Consider the following 14,876-nt stretch of genomic DNA (forward strand, 5'->3'; position numbering starts at 1 on the left):
ATTCCATGGCAATATAAGTATATATTTTCTGTTAGAAGGATGAAAAGTAGCTGGGTTTGGTGGTACAAACCTGTAAAGCCAGCACTTAGGGAGACTGAGGCAGGATGTTCGCAAGTTTGAGTCCTGGCAAATTAATGGCTTCATGAGACCTGGTCTCAAAAAATAAAAACAGCTGGGAATGCAGGTCAGTGCACAGACTCTGGATTTAATCCCCATACCAAAGGAAGGAAGAAAAGGAAGGAAGGAAGAAAGGAAGGAAGGAAGGAAAGAAAGAGAAGGAGAAAGAGGGGGAGTGTTTTTGCGCTCTGAACATCAACTATTTGATTAATCCTAATTATCTACTAATACAAAATCATAGTATAACACAAAAACACAAACATTATCATAGACGGCTACTCGATACTTACTCATTGAGGTAAGTATATCTTCATCATACAACTGAGAATAATGATCCAATGACTACTCTCATTATATAGAACTGTCAAATTGATCCCCAAACCATTATGAGACAAAGGTTAATATAAATATTTACTGTGTTTGTGTTGGCTAATACCCTTCAGATACTTATATTAGCAATTGGAATTGGATTTTTGTGACCAAAAAAAAAACTTAAAATAGAATGTACCTTGAAAAATTAACCTAGACACAAAATGTGTTGTCTAATGAAGGAAATGGGCATTGTTTATCTTTATATATCCCTTTCATTACTCTGCTACTTACATTCTTAGTGTATCAGAACTTCTTTTAATTAAGCCAAAAGAACAAAGGTAAGAGCCTGGATAGTAACCTGGTTTAGAGAAGCAGTATTAGGTCTCTCCTCCAACTTGCTGGTAACTATTCCAAGGCCACAGGCAGCCTAGAGAAAGGAGGACTTATTTTCTGGGTCATTGGTTTGTAATATCTCAGGGAAAAACTCTCAGTTGGCCCAGTATAGATAGCATACCCATCAGTGAACTACTCACTGTCTAGGAGCAGGTTAAGGTCCTGGGTTATGTGACCATTTGACACCATATCCAGCCTTCTGCTAGAAGAGGAGTCTAGCACAAGACTGGTCCCGAGAGAACTGTTTCGCTACAAAAGAATCACTGGAGTGTTCTTTGAGCTAATGAGAACGCCTTTGACCCTGATTATCTTCCAGTTCTTCACCAGTTAATTCAACTTTGAAATCAAAGATATTTGAAAGCAAAAATGTGTTATTAAACATATACATAATTTTTCTTTATAATTCTAAGTTATCGGGCCGGGGATTTAGCTCAGTGGCATAAGCATCTGCCTGGCAAGCGCGAGGTCGTGGTTCGATCCTCTGTACTGCAAAAAAATTTTTTAAAAAATCTAAGTTATCAAGAGATGATTTAAAGTATACAGGAGAGAACTGGCTGTGGTGGATCATGCTTGTAATCCTAGCACTCTGGGAGGCTAAGACAGGAGGATCTCAAGTTCTACCCAGCCTGGGCAACTAAATGAGACCCTATTTCAAAATAAAAAATACAAAAAAGGCTGGGGATATAACTTAGTACACCGGGGATTGCAAGTAATCAGACACATAAAAATAGAGTATACAGAAGGATATGAATGTGTTACACGGAAATGCTTCTCCATTTTATGTACAAGATTTGAACATCTGCAAATTTTGTTATCATAAGGAGTTCTAGAATCAACTTCCTCAGTTACCAAGGGCTGACTACATATGAAAGGTGGGGGAGACAGCATATCCAAGAATTGATATTACAGTATTTGTCTTTTATTTTAAATACAAGTTTCAAGAATTTTGTTTTACTGCTTTAGAATGAAACGAACACATAATGGAAAAAATTATTATAAAGCATAAGGAAAAAATGTGAATAAAGCCAACTATATGTAATTTCTAAAATATCTGTTAAGTATTGAAAGCATACTATGCTTTATGTTTTGGAAATGTGGTTTAAGTATTCAAACCAAAGCAGTAGACCAAGCTAAAAGCCATTCAAGAAAATGAATGAAAAGCAGAATCAAGTAGCAAGTGATCTTCAACCCCTGGGTGCTGGAAAGGATTACTGAGCCTTCTCAGAAATGAGCCGTAAGTCTTGGTTAGAGTGGTATTTCTGCCCAGATATTGCTTGCCCTGATAAATTTAGGCATTAAAGGGAGGCCAAAGCTGTGGCCAACTTAAAGCACCCAGGAGTCAAACTGCTACATTCTGTAACTCAATCACCATCTTTGGCTGACTTGCCAGAAAATGCAGCAAAGCTATCTGTTTTATCCAAACAAAATGATTCAGTAAATTCCTGAATTATGAGCATGGGCAGAACAGCACAGCACAAACACACACACACACACACACACACACACACACACACACACCCTCTTTTTCTCGTAGACTTTATAGCTCCCTATGTAGTTACTTATCCACAAGTCTCTGTGTTGTTAGATAATATCATGCAAACATTTAAATAATATGATTTATAATTGTAATCCTCATTAGTCCTATAAAATTAAATATCACATATTTTAGATCATTAAGGAAATCATTTCAGAAACCTATAGAATGTATTTCAGTATTAAGGAAGTAGAGATACTATGAACATATAGGACAGAACTTTTTAACTACATGTAACTTAGCTAATTCAGTATACAAAATAATCCGCAGGCAAAGCACTTTTATCACTTACAAATTATGTGTCACATTTAAATGAATGTGATGCAGTCTGTGAATACAAACATGTTTATTTGCACTGATGACTCATTATATAAGGTGCTTGTGGAACGCATTGTTTGCATGATACTATGCTGTTTTCTTAAAATTAAGAATTATAAATTTACATAAATCAGGAAGCCTGTTATTTCTGGAGTTTTTTTGTTTGGTTGGTCTAGGTTTTCTGTTGCTGTTATTTTGTTTGGGGTCGGGGCAGTTGTTTTTGTTGCTTTGTTTTGAGACAGGGTCTTACTGTGTAGTTTAAGCTGGCCTTGAACTCAATGTGTAGGCTAGGCTGACCTCAAACTTGTGACAGTCCTCCTTCCTCACCCTCACATGTACTGGGTTCACTGGAGTGTGCCACCGTCCCCTGCAGAAGACCGTTCTTAAACTGTTAGACAGCACCATACAAATATACCGAAAAAGTTAAATACTTCCCAACAGCAGCCCTGTTGGACATGAGAGAAGGCACCCATGTCAGTGAGAGTTTGGTCCGACCATCAGAACTAGTGAGTAATGCAAGGAATGTGTAGGAACGACCTTAAGTAATCCGGGAATTAAGTGGTTCACCTAAGGCTGTTGCCCTGTATCTGCTGCTGGGCCTGATGCAAACAGAGTCATCAGAAAGTAGATAAAAGGAATCCAGAACCCATAAGAGTGGACTGAAATACATAAGTGTAGGGAGCCGAGTGACAGGCATTGCTGCCTAGATGTCTCTCTCTCTCTCTCCTATGGGCACTGCGTCTGCCTACATTAACCATAATCCTCTTCTGCTTACGTCACTTATCCAGATGTGATGGTAACCCTGTTGTATTCATCTGTTTAACCTCTTCCTGTCCCAGCTCCCGCCCTTAGCCTATAAAAGGTGTGATTATTTTCTCAATAAACCGGAGGCTTGATTGGGTTCACATCAACTTGCCTTCGTCTCTTTTTGTCTCCCCCATGTCTTTTGTTTAATCCCCGTTTCTCCTCCAAGAGTTCCAAACTTGTTGATCTGCAGGCCGGATCACATAAGAACTGACCATGACATAATTATACCTGGGACTTTGATGACCAGGTGACCTGCAGAAGAGTTACTACACTTTGCCAGGGAGCAAACTTCACCTAAGGTCATGAGAACCTGAAGAACCTGGATTGGCTTCATTCCAAGGAGATGCTGAAAGCAATGGAGAATCTGCGGGCCAAGCGCTACTCCAGGCAACAGTGTGAACTAACAGCCCCCAGCTGTGTATGAGCTGGCTCATGCGGATTCTCCGTGACTGTCTCAAACCTAAACCTGTTCGGGAAAGGGAATTCTGGGTGATGCGGCTCAGCTGACACAATGCAAAGCCATCACTATTCCTCCTCCTTAGCTGGGCCTGCAGATACGCCTTTCAACTCCTAACTTCCAAATAGGCAATAGAAAGTCATGTTTATGCTTAACGTGATTGAACTGTCCCTTATACAACCAAAAGTACCACTGATCTACTCCCTCTAAAGATGGCACAGTCATCTTACTCATCTGTGGGTGCTGTAGATTTCTTTTTAAACTCGTTAATACTATGTCATTTAAATACTGAAATATGAAACTAAATATTGTTAGCATAGCTTATATTACATAGTAAGAGGAATAAAATTGACTTTTATTGCAAAGATAGTTGTATTAGAAGAAGTAAAATACTCATACCTATTACATTATCTGTTTGTTCAGCTGTTCACAGAATAACTGATATTTATAACCAGGTTATTCTGCTAGCCTTTTCATATTTCCTTTGTCCTGGACAAGCCTTGGAAGGTGGTGGCTCCTTATTACATGTGATAACTCAAAACGTTTTTCCTAAGGGATATGGAATTGGACCACTTATATACTGCTGGTGGAAAAATATAACCACTTTGTGAAACAGCTTGACAGTTTCATAAGTAGTTTGAATATTTGTCTACTGTATGATTTATTTATATTTAGCTTTGAAAGTTAGTATATGTTCATACACAGGCATACACAGATTTTTTTGCAGCGTTTTTCATAACAGTCAAAACCTATTGCAACTATTCTTGCAAAAACCAAATATTCCACATATACAAATTGTAATACTGCTGTTTAATTGCATATTATGCAGCCAAAAAGAAATAAATTATCAATATAGTCTGCAGTATAATGACTATCAAAGTTAGGCTGAGTAAGAAAAGAACTAGGCCAAAGTTGTATACATACGATTCTGACTTATAAAACTGGAAAATGTAAGTAATCTATAGAGACACAAAACAGTTTAATGACAGTGAGGACAAGAGTAAGGGACTCAGTGGGGTGGGTACCCTGAAACTTTTGGAGGGGATAAATATGTTCAGCATCATTGTAAATTTACGTAAGCTATTTTAGTGAATTTTACCTCAACGAAGTTGTTTTTTAGAAATACTGAATCAAATAATAGGTGACCCTGCATTTTTATTTCCTAATGAGGGTGGCAATGCAATGTTTTTAAGTCATAAACAGATTGGTTCACTTGATCTGCTATCTTTCAGATTGCCTAAGTCTTGACCTGAGTTTGCTTCGGGGGTATTATTTTAAATTCACATAAGAACAACTATGTATTTCTTCCTATAAGTTCCAGCAAGTGCTGGGGGATTGAAGTGCAAAGATGATCACATTAAGTCAAAAGTTGACGCTTCATTTGTGAGCTACTGAGTCAGGGACGAGCCTCATCAATAGGTGCAGACACGGGAGAAGTGGCGTGAATCTCTTTCCTTGGGATGCTGTAACTCTGTTGTAGGTTGTCTTTTTAAGTCCTCTTGGCAACGTTGGCACAGAAATTGTTCTCATTCACTGCTGTTGACCCAAGACTCTGCATACCAAGTATTTTATCTCTAGCCTCAAAGTCAGAAACTGGCCAAGTCTGTCATCTCCTATAGAGAGTTTGATGTGTTCATACGACAGTGACAGCTGTGACCAGGAAATAGAAATAAGGTAAAGAATAAGATTAGAAATACTGATGCAGCTACATTAGGCATAGCCTTTGAGCAATGTAACTTTTAAAGAATTGGACTTTTTAGACCTCATTGACAAGTGAGGAGAACAGTAAATACTTTTAATTCAGTAATTGTGCTGTGATTCCATAGTAGTACAGGCACACAGTGTAGGAGGAAGGCTAGATTTGAGAGGTACCATGAAATTCAAGTTCTCAGGGGTTGGTGATGAGTTGAGCAGAGCTGGCCAATTAGTAGAGAAAAACATCAAAGCCAACTTACGATTTTTGACTTAGGTCATAGAGAAAAAGTAGTGTGTTGAATAGAAAATGAAGGACTATGGAGAGGTACCTGATCTTTATGGAAATGTGTTTGAGTTTGTGTTTGTGATTCTGTTGAATCCATGTGATTCCATTAAAGCTATGCAAATGAAAAATTAAAGAGTACAATCAAGTGGCATTGCAGATGTGGAGCTTAGAGAAATGTCAGAATTGCACTCGGTAGTTTTATTTGAAGGCAGAATGAATGCAGAAGGCTACAGTCTGTGCCTTGGACGAAGCTCATTATGTTAGGGGCACAGAAGATGCTGGTTCCTGCTCTCCCCACGGCCATGCTCTTTTTCAAGTCCTCATCATGGCAGTCTTCCGTCACAGCTGTCCTCCAAGAGGCAGTCACGGGTCAGTCTGACGTCCGTCTCGTATCAGTCCAGTCTTGGCACATTGGCATGATGTGTGAAACGCTTACTGATCTGCTGCTTGCCTCCCACAAGGCTAATGGTAACCGCAGGTAACTGAATCATTGTCATGCAACCTCACTATGCCAAACATGCTTCATATATGTTATATAAATCCTCATGTCAACTTTGCAAGTGTATGTGTATCTATATGTGGATGTATAAAGTGAGGCAGTTGGGTTTACAGAAATTACACAGATACTAGTTAAGTAGAAAAGCTGACTGTTAAGCCTAATACCTGAACCTACAAAGCCAGTGATGGCGAGCCTTTTAGAGATGAGAGCCCAAACTGCAACCCGAAACCCACTCATCACCAAGTGCCAGCACTGCAGTGAAGCGTAAATACTGAGGTTTTGGTCCACAAAAAACAACTCGTACTTTAACATCTTTTCTCTTAAAAACACGGTAACACATGTCCCACCACTAAGCCGTTACTATCTGTGCTATACTTCTGGCTACTCAGGCACATCTTCATGTCTTCAATACATTTACTTCTTACCCTGTCCCCTTATGTATCTTAGCTCCTTCTGAGCCTTTAAGCTGAAGAGTGTTTAAATGAAATGTCCAGTGCCCTTTCCTGCCTGCCCATCTGGCCTCAAAGCTCATGTCCTGGGCTCCCAGAGTCCCTTACACATCTCTTAGTGTTTCATGTACATTATAACAACACAGTTCTTACATTTAAGTCTTTTTAGTGTGTTGGGGGTTTGCAAACTTTTTCTGTAAGTAACCAGACAATAAATATGTCAGTCTGTGTGGACCGTACAGCCCATTACAGATACCCAACTCTGCTGTAAAAAATCCCAGTTGATTGAGTGTGAGAGTGGCAGCCATGGCAGTATATAGACAGTTGAGTGTAGCTGAATCCCAGTAAAATTGTGTGGACACTAAAAGTTGACTTTCACTGTCACAAATATTCTTCATGTATTATTCCAGTTATTGGAAAAATACAAAAACGATTATTTGCTTGTGGGCCTTACAGAAAATAGTTTGCTGACACTTGCAATAGAGTGAATTTCTTGAAAGCAAGTACTGAGTCTCATTGACCCTTGTCTCCCTGTTGTGTGGTGCGTAGTGGATCCATGATGAGCCGACTGAGCATAGGAGTCAGGAAAATGGCTATGAAGTAGCGTACCCCAGTCAGAGGAAGACTGTGAATCCAGAAAGAGAGGAGTATCAGAAATTTGTCCTCTTAGAGAATTCGTACACATGTGTACCGAGGTTTAGAGTACAGAATGATTACACCCCTGAATATCTGTCTATGTGGGATTGTTTTATGCTATTTCCATCTCTTCTGGCATCTTCTCATGCAGCCATGCCCATGATAAAGCAAACAGAGCAGTGCTTATTCTCCAGCATTTAGTTTCTTTTATCTAATTTTTATTAACATTAACATTTCATTTGGTGCTTTGATTACAGTGACATGTTTGGGCTGCCATGGTAACCAGGAAGCTCTGAGAACTCAGACCCAGTGTGTACTTCCTTTTATAAGGCATGTAAAGTGCTTACTATGCATAGCCCATCCATCATAAAGGCTAGCTAGCCGGAGAAGACTATCTATTAGTCTTATAATTATATATAATATGTGATCTCTTAATGTTTTTGCGGGAATAGTGATGCTTATAATTGGTATGTGGTTTTATTTTAAAGGTCTGAAAATTCCAGGTACCTAACTATTGGCTCGGTGAACTGTAATTGGATAGTCATTAAAGGCCAAGTGTCAAGAACTAGGCCTACCTCGAACTGCAAATGACAGGGAATCCTCACCGTGGATGACTACACAGAGTTGTCGGCAAAGCAAATATAGAAAAGAAATCTGGGCTTGTGGCCCACAGTGTTAATCCTCATTACTCAGGAAGTCGAGACAGGCTCACAAGTTCAGAGCCAGCCTGAGTAACACAGCAAGACTTCGTCTCAAAAGAAATTAAAGTAAATAAGTGAGAGAATTTAAAAAGTAATTATATTTGAAGATGTCAGTCTGTTTAGAATTAGTAAGACATTTTTAAAAAACAGTTGAAAATAAAGACAGTTTTATAGTATGAGGCTAAAGGTTCCATATGTCACTTTTTGTAGAAAATTTGTGAGAACACAACTTCCCAAATATCCCGGCATAGTAGGATAAGCGTCTTTAATTTTAAACATTTACTCACTAGTGGATAGGACTAAATAATTTATAACAATGTAATGGAATCAAGTATTACTTACTTCTAGACTATGCCTCTAGTAGTCCTTTTTAACATTAATAGATTAAAACTCATACTAAGTACAGAGCACAGTACAAAAAGCTATGACTTGTGCACATACAAGTAAGAAATGATTCTTAGCTCTTGAATATACTCAGGATAGACATGTCCGAAATCTGTTAAACATGTTTTTCTGAAAAGAGGATTTCATGGTCAAATAAGCTGGAGAAACACTGGCTAAGCAACATTAATTAGATTTCTTCACTTTGGGATTTCTCAGAACCCTCATGGTACTAATGTGATTTGACTATCAGATTCTTTCTGTGAGCAACTCCAGGGGCTAGTCCAGAACATAGCTGGGGAAATAACTGTCTTAAACCTTGTATTGAATTATTGTTATGTCTACTGATTTGCCTCAAGCATATTTGGTCAGAGGTATTCTCATAACCGTATCAGATTTTTTATCATACTCTGTTAAATGAAAAGAGGAGGAAGATGACCTTGATAACAAATGGGAGGTGACGATGTACGGTTTATGAAGGCTTTGAAAAAATGTTTGATAATCCGCTGAGCTTTGTCTGTTAATAGGTAAACGGTAAAATCTGTTATTTCGTTGTTAGAGTGAGCATGCCAATCTCTTGTTCAAGGTGGGACGCTTTGTGAGTAACAGATGATGTCACTAATGGTGCTAACACTACAGGTAGAAACTAGCAACCCAGGCTGGTGACTCTAGTTACAGTCTGGCTTCAACAGTTGTGCAGTTCCGAAGTATGTAGCCTACTTCTGTAGCCTAGTGGTTCCTGATTGATTCACAGGCTTCAGGCTGTATTGCGGATTCTGAAATCATTTACAACATTTCTGTTTTACCTGAAATTATAGCTTTGAAGATTGTGCGTTTTACAAGTGGCTTTCAAAGTGAATGCAAAAAGATACTCCTGACAATTAATGCACATTGGTTTTTAAAATTTATCTTCTCCAGAGAACTTTGTTTTTAGAACATGCCAAGGTGTAAATTCACGCCATCAAAATTAAAGCAAGATGTACCGTGAAGAGCTTTTTCATGCTGAAATAGAAGAAAATAATTATTTCCTATGATAATTTTTTATGTCTTCATTTTTTTTTTTTACAGTTTTTTGAGGTGCCATTTGACTCAAACATGAATAGAACAAAAAACAGACCTCTGGTCCGTGGACAGATCAGGTAAAATCATGAATATAATTCTCTTCTACATCCTAGAACATTCATTTTCTTTGTCATCAGGAAGCATTTCCCGTACCTTGTCCTCAGTGGTGAAGCTAATATATTTGCAGAAGGACAATTAGCCTGGTTCTGTGCCTTACACTGTCACAAAGGCACGACAAAGTATGTGAGATTGAGCAGGGTCTGTAGGAGTGCGTGTGCATGTGTTTTGTGGGAATAAGTTATATATAGCACAATTATTTTATTCAGGTTTGAGACATGGTCTTTGTTTCTTGCATAGTGACTAAAGATAAAAACGTTGAGTTAACACAAGTGATGTTTCAGATCCATACACTTAGGGCAGTGTTGGCACATCTGCAGCATGCATGTTACTGTATTTTTCTTTTAAGACAAAAGATGTTCATGTACGAGTTTTTTCTAAACTAAAACCTCAGTGTTCAGGTTCAATTGCAGTGTTGGCACTTTGGGATAAACAAGTGGGTTTTAGGTCGCGGTACAACACTCAGTCTCTTAAAGATTCACCATCATTGGTGTAGGATCTGAGAAGAAGGATGTGTCTGAAGCCTTATTTTTTTCAGAAAAGCCAATAACGTCGTTATGTGCCAGAGTACTGCCTACATCATGCTCCTTTCCACAAAATTCAATTAAGTAGAACTAAGAGGCATATAAATATTTTAATACCGCTAATGGTTAATAATTAAATATTTTCTTCCTGGAGGCCTCTAAACCAGCGTTTTAAAATGTTTTTTGAATCTCATACACATCACAGTCCTAGAAGAATGAAAAGGGCTGTGTCGTTTATACTGATCCTTCTAAATCAGGGACCCTCTCATAGAACTGATGTGAAAGAGAACGCTTTTTGTTTGTTTGTTTAATTTCCTATTTATTTCAGAAAGGATTAGAGAAGTGATGGCGAGCATTTGAGAGTGGAGTGTCCAAATTGCAGCCCAAAACCCACTTACTTATCGCAAAGTACTGGCAGAGTTAACCCTGACTACGGAGGTTTTAGTTTAGAAGAAAATCCTTTGTGAAAAGAAAAAAAAAAAAAAACAATAACACATGCCACAGGTTTACCACCACTGGATTAGAGGCATCCTCAGAGTATCTAGTAAAATAGAGAAATAAAAATCAGAGTTGTGGAAAATAGAATATAAAATACATAGTAAGAAAAGTATCAAATTCACATACATAGTTAATAAGGTGAAACTTTTATTTCTGTGTTTTCTGATATTACAGTTACATCAGAGTCATGTAAGCATTTTGTGTATTATTTCCCCCCAGTTTAATTCCCCCCAGTACTCAGATGGGGAAACTGAGGCTCCAGTTACTGGAAATGACAGAACCCAAATCACCCTGTGTTCCTGACAGCTATCCCTACTAGTCTCTGAAAGTCTCTTTGTCCCTGAGAAGAAAACTCCATTCTAGGAAAATCAAACTTCTTCCTTGGTTCTTGATAAATAAGAAAGAACCCTTAGTGTTGATGTTAGAAAAATACCCTCAGCCTCTTCTGTAAAGAAGGCAAACAACAGGTTTCTGAAGTATGCCAGGGTGCAAGCTAGAGACAGAATGCCAGGAAAAGATTTTATGAAAAGAACCATTTAGCATGCAGAGCTTTGAAGCAGCTTTTGGGCAGAAATTGTAGCCCAAGGGTGCCTGTCCAACTCGGTTAAACTGAGACAACAACAGGAGGAGAGAAGGCACCGGCATTCTGTGTGTATCAGGTCATGAGTAGATTGAAGAGATTGTCTTCTCTGGCATCAGATCTGATTGTAAAGCGGGCTAACGTTTGTGTGGTTTTACCCAGTGTGGTCACATTTGCACCCATTGTCATAGGCGAACCGCTGAGAGTGTCCTCTGTCACTTTTGACATCTCCAGATAACTGTATGGCAGCCTACGTACAGTGAATGATAGTTATAATTAGGATACTTACAGAATTTGTTTCTAAGGCTATTTTATAGGAATTCGTATTGCGTATTTTGCCTAGAAGAGAAAAAAAGCACATAAATGGAAATATAACATATCTAAATCACTTCATTGGATATGCAATGTAATATAGACCCCTTAAAAATAGCTTTTTGTTAAGTGGTGCTCAATGTGAAGTACTCAAATTAATTTTTCTTATGATTCAGCAAAGGTATAGTCAACCAGCTTGTTAGGCTATTTCTTGCAAATATGTCATAGCCATAATTTTTGCTGTGAACAGGGAGCTGCATATCGAGCTTTCTTTGGCACATGTCAGAAACGGGCACTGAAAGGTGAGCCCACTTTACAAGTTGAATCTGTAAATTCAGAGCCATAGAGTGAAGGGAAATGTTAGATTATGTTCACCGACTTTGAAAGTGTCACTCAGTGTAATCCAGTGTTAACTTGCCGGCCAGAACAAGCTAACCAGCAATGTTTACAATTTTGTATGTTAGAAAACAGCTTGATCTTCAGGTATTCTTCATTTGGTAATCATTGGCTATCTGATTCTAAGCTTGCCAAGTCATTTATTTAATCTTCCCACACTGTCACTTCCTCACGTGTGACCTGGGATGTTATATCCTAACTTGTTCATTTCATAACATTGCTATGAAGATAACAGAAAGATCAGGAAAACTGTGTAAATGAAAGTAGGTCGCTAGAGAAGAGGTTAAAAATTAGAGTTTGTTGAACTTCGGTCTGTTTCCAAAATTTGCTTTAAAATGTAAATATTGCAGTACTTACCAGACAGTAACATGAAAAAATCCAAGTTACTATTCTTTAAAAAGAGAACCCTTGGCCGAGAAGAGAACTCAGGCAGGATCACGGGTCAGCCAGGGGGCAGAACCTGCTCAGTGGAAGGCAGCGGCAGATCTGTCATTCACACTGTCACCATCAGCACACTTTCATGGAGAATGCTGCTGTGGGAAAGTACAACATTTGCCAGATTTACAAACAGGTAAATGACATAGTTTTTCTTCCCTTAGAGTCACATTTTGGAATCACTGAGGGAATGGCACCTTGCATGCACAGGAAAGATAATAAATGTTATCAAGGATAAACGTTTACTCAACAAAAAGAAATTTTTTTAATGGACCTAACTGGCCCTGTGCTAGACCCAGGAGTTCCATGATAGCCAAAGCATATTTCTTTCTCTGTCTAAGCATCTTACGTATGATGTGCTCAGTACCGTCATGGGGACAAGCCCCAGTGGATGTGGGGGTACGAAGAGTGCTACCTAACATAAACCGAGGCAGTGAAGGGTGACCTCTCAGAAAAAATTAAGTCCTGAAGCTGAAAACCTAAGGATGCATAAATAGCCATTCGGACTGTTCCTGGCTAAGCCATTTTCTGTTCCGTCCTCCTGGGTGTGCGCCTTTGTTGTTGGTTTTGAGCTTTTTTTATCTCCCTTTTCCCCTGCATATACCACATTCTCCACTGTCTCCACCAGCAGCCCAGATTGCTCTTCTGACCCTGGACCTTTGCGAGTCTCTGTTGCAAAGCCCTGTGGACACCTCAAGTTCCCTCTCTATGTGTGTATCACTTTCTCTCCCAAATGTGTCCTTTCCCTTTCGTACCGTATATGAGTAGTCAGTGACTTCAGTCTTCTTGGGCTCCTGAACTACCTTGAGTCTGGGCCCTCTCGCCCGCTGCTGCTGTAGCTTCACGGTTGGGTAGAATCCTCACAACAACCACCAACAATAAGCCACTTCTCTTTCCTTGGTGTCATGGAACACACCTGTAATCCTAGCAGTTAGCCAAGGTAAAAAAGGATTGCAAGATTCGTGCCAGCCTGGGCTGTGTAGTAAGTTCACAGCCAGCCTGAACTGTATACTAAGACTCTTGTCAAACAGAACAAAGTGGGGGGCGGGGGGGGGCATTGCTATTATTGCTATTGAGTCGTGTTCCTTGCTTTCCACTGAGGCAGAATGGAGTGAGGCTGCAGGGAAACAGGCCCTGTAGAATTCTCTTTCTCCTCCCCTGAGACTCGCCCTAGGAGCAGTGGTTGAAAGCGCGGCCACCTAAGTGGAAAGGTTCTGGTTTCCACTTTTAATTAACTCAGTGACTTAGTGAGCACAGTCCTTATGTCTCAGACGTCACTGCGTGTGTACTTTATGGATAACTTCGGGGAATTTTAAAGGATGATTTTGAATGCAGTGTATTTCCACCTTGGGGCTGACCTACATAACCTGAATAAGCTGCAGCTCCACTGCGTTTCCACAATGTCAGAACATCTGTGGCCTGGTCCTGCGCTGGCTGCCAGCCTGAGTGGTGCTGGCTGTCTTCTGTCCACGTGCCTCTCACGGTGGAGAAGATAACATTGAATGTACTGTGTTTATAAGGAATAGTGAGACATAGGTAGTTATTTTTTAAATAGTCAACCATAGTATAAAAACACACTTTTCACATTTTAAGCAATACGATTTTTCTGTAACTTTTTAACAAGTGTAATCTTTGTTTTAAATTATGCAGTCTGCAGTGTGCCGTGTGCATCAGTCAAACCCCAAGTGAAAATACACGGGAGGCCTTTCCTTTCCCAAGACAGGTCAGCTTTCACCCATCACTGTCACCTTTCAGGGGCCACAGAAAAGAAGCTGCTTCAGAAGCTGTCCCAGCCTGACACACCCCGTTCTACAGCTCCTGTGGGCTGGAGGCAGCCCAAAAAGGCGAAATCCTGAACAGCCCTTCTTTGGGAACATGCTGTATATACATACGTACCAGCGCACCCACACAGGCCAAAAGCACATCCACAGCACATGTTCTTTCCTTCTCCCCACTGGGCTTGGCCTAGCACATACAGCTCTCGTTTGTCTTCTAACTTCTGAAGCTCCAAGGAGAAGCCTGACAAAAACTGGTTCTTCTAGGCCCCAGTTTTTGCAGAATCTCCCTGGGGAGATGGCATTTATCAGTTGAACGTGGAGGCAGGAGGAGGCAGCCCCAGGGTGGTGGTAACTGAGGACCTCTGGGAATACTGCCTTGGGTCATAGGGTGGGACTACCTTAGAAGCTATGGGAAACCAACCTTCCCAAGTCCTAGCTACCTAGAGGAAGCGAATTAGCAGCTCTTAGCAGAGGGACCAAGAGAGCTTGCATTCTCCAGGTGGGAAAGTAAACTGGAGATGAAATGGGTGGGGCCCTGAGCACTGGGTCCAAGGGCAGCCCTTCCATCCTTGTCAGGAAAAGCAGTGAC

The 14,876-nt window shown here is 39.9% G+C and overlaps 1 protein-coding gene across 1 annotated transcript in view; it reads left to right on the forward strand.

Annotated features, from left to right (window-relative positions):
- The window catches only part of LOC100732273 (protoheme IX farnesyltransferase, mitochondrial), a 117,444-nt gene that overhangs the window by 74,388 nt on the left and 28,180 nt on the right, over positions 1-14,876 (forward strand). The window contains exon 5 of the mRNA XM_003466315.5: positions 9,654-9,724. Coding sequence (XP_003466363.1) covers positions 9,654-9,724 — 71 coding nt within the window. The remainder of the gene's footprint in view (positions 1-9,653; positions 9,725-14,876) is intronic.

This window comes from Cavia porcellus, unplaced genomic scaffold, assembly GCF_034190915.1.
Source record: "Cavia porcellus strain 051 isolate PalLab524CR breed Dunkin Hartley unplaced genomic scaffold, mCavPor4.1 scaffold_32, whole genome shotgun sequence".
Lineage (NCBI taxonomy): Eukaryota > Metazoa > Chordata > Mammalia > Rodentia > Caviidae > Cavia > Cavia porcellus.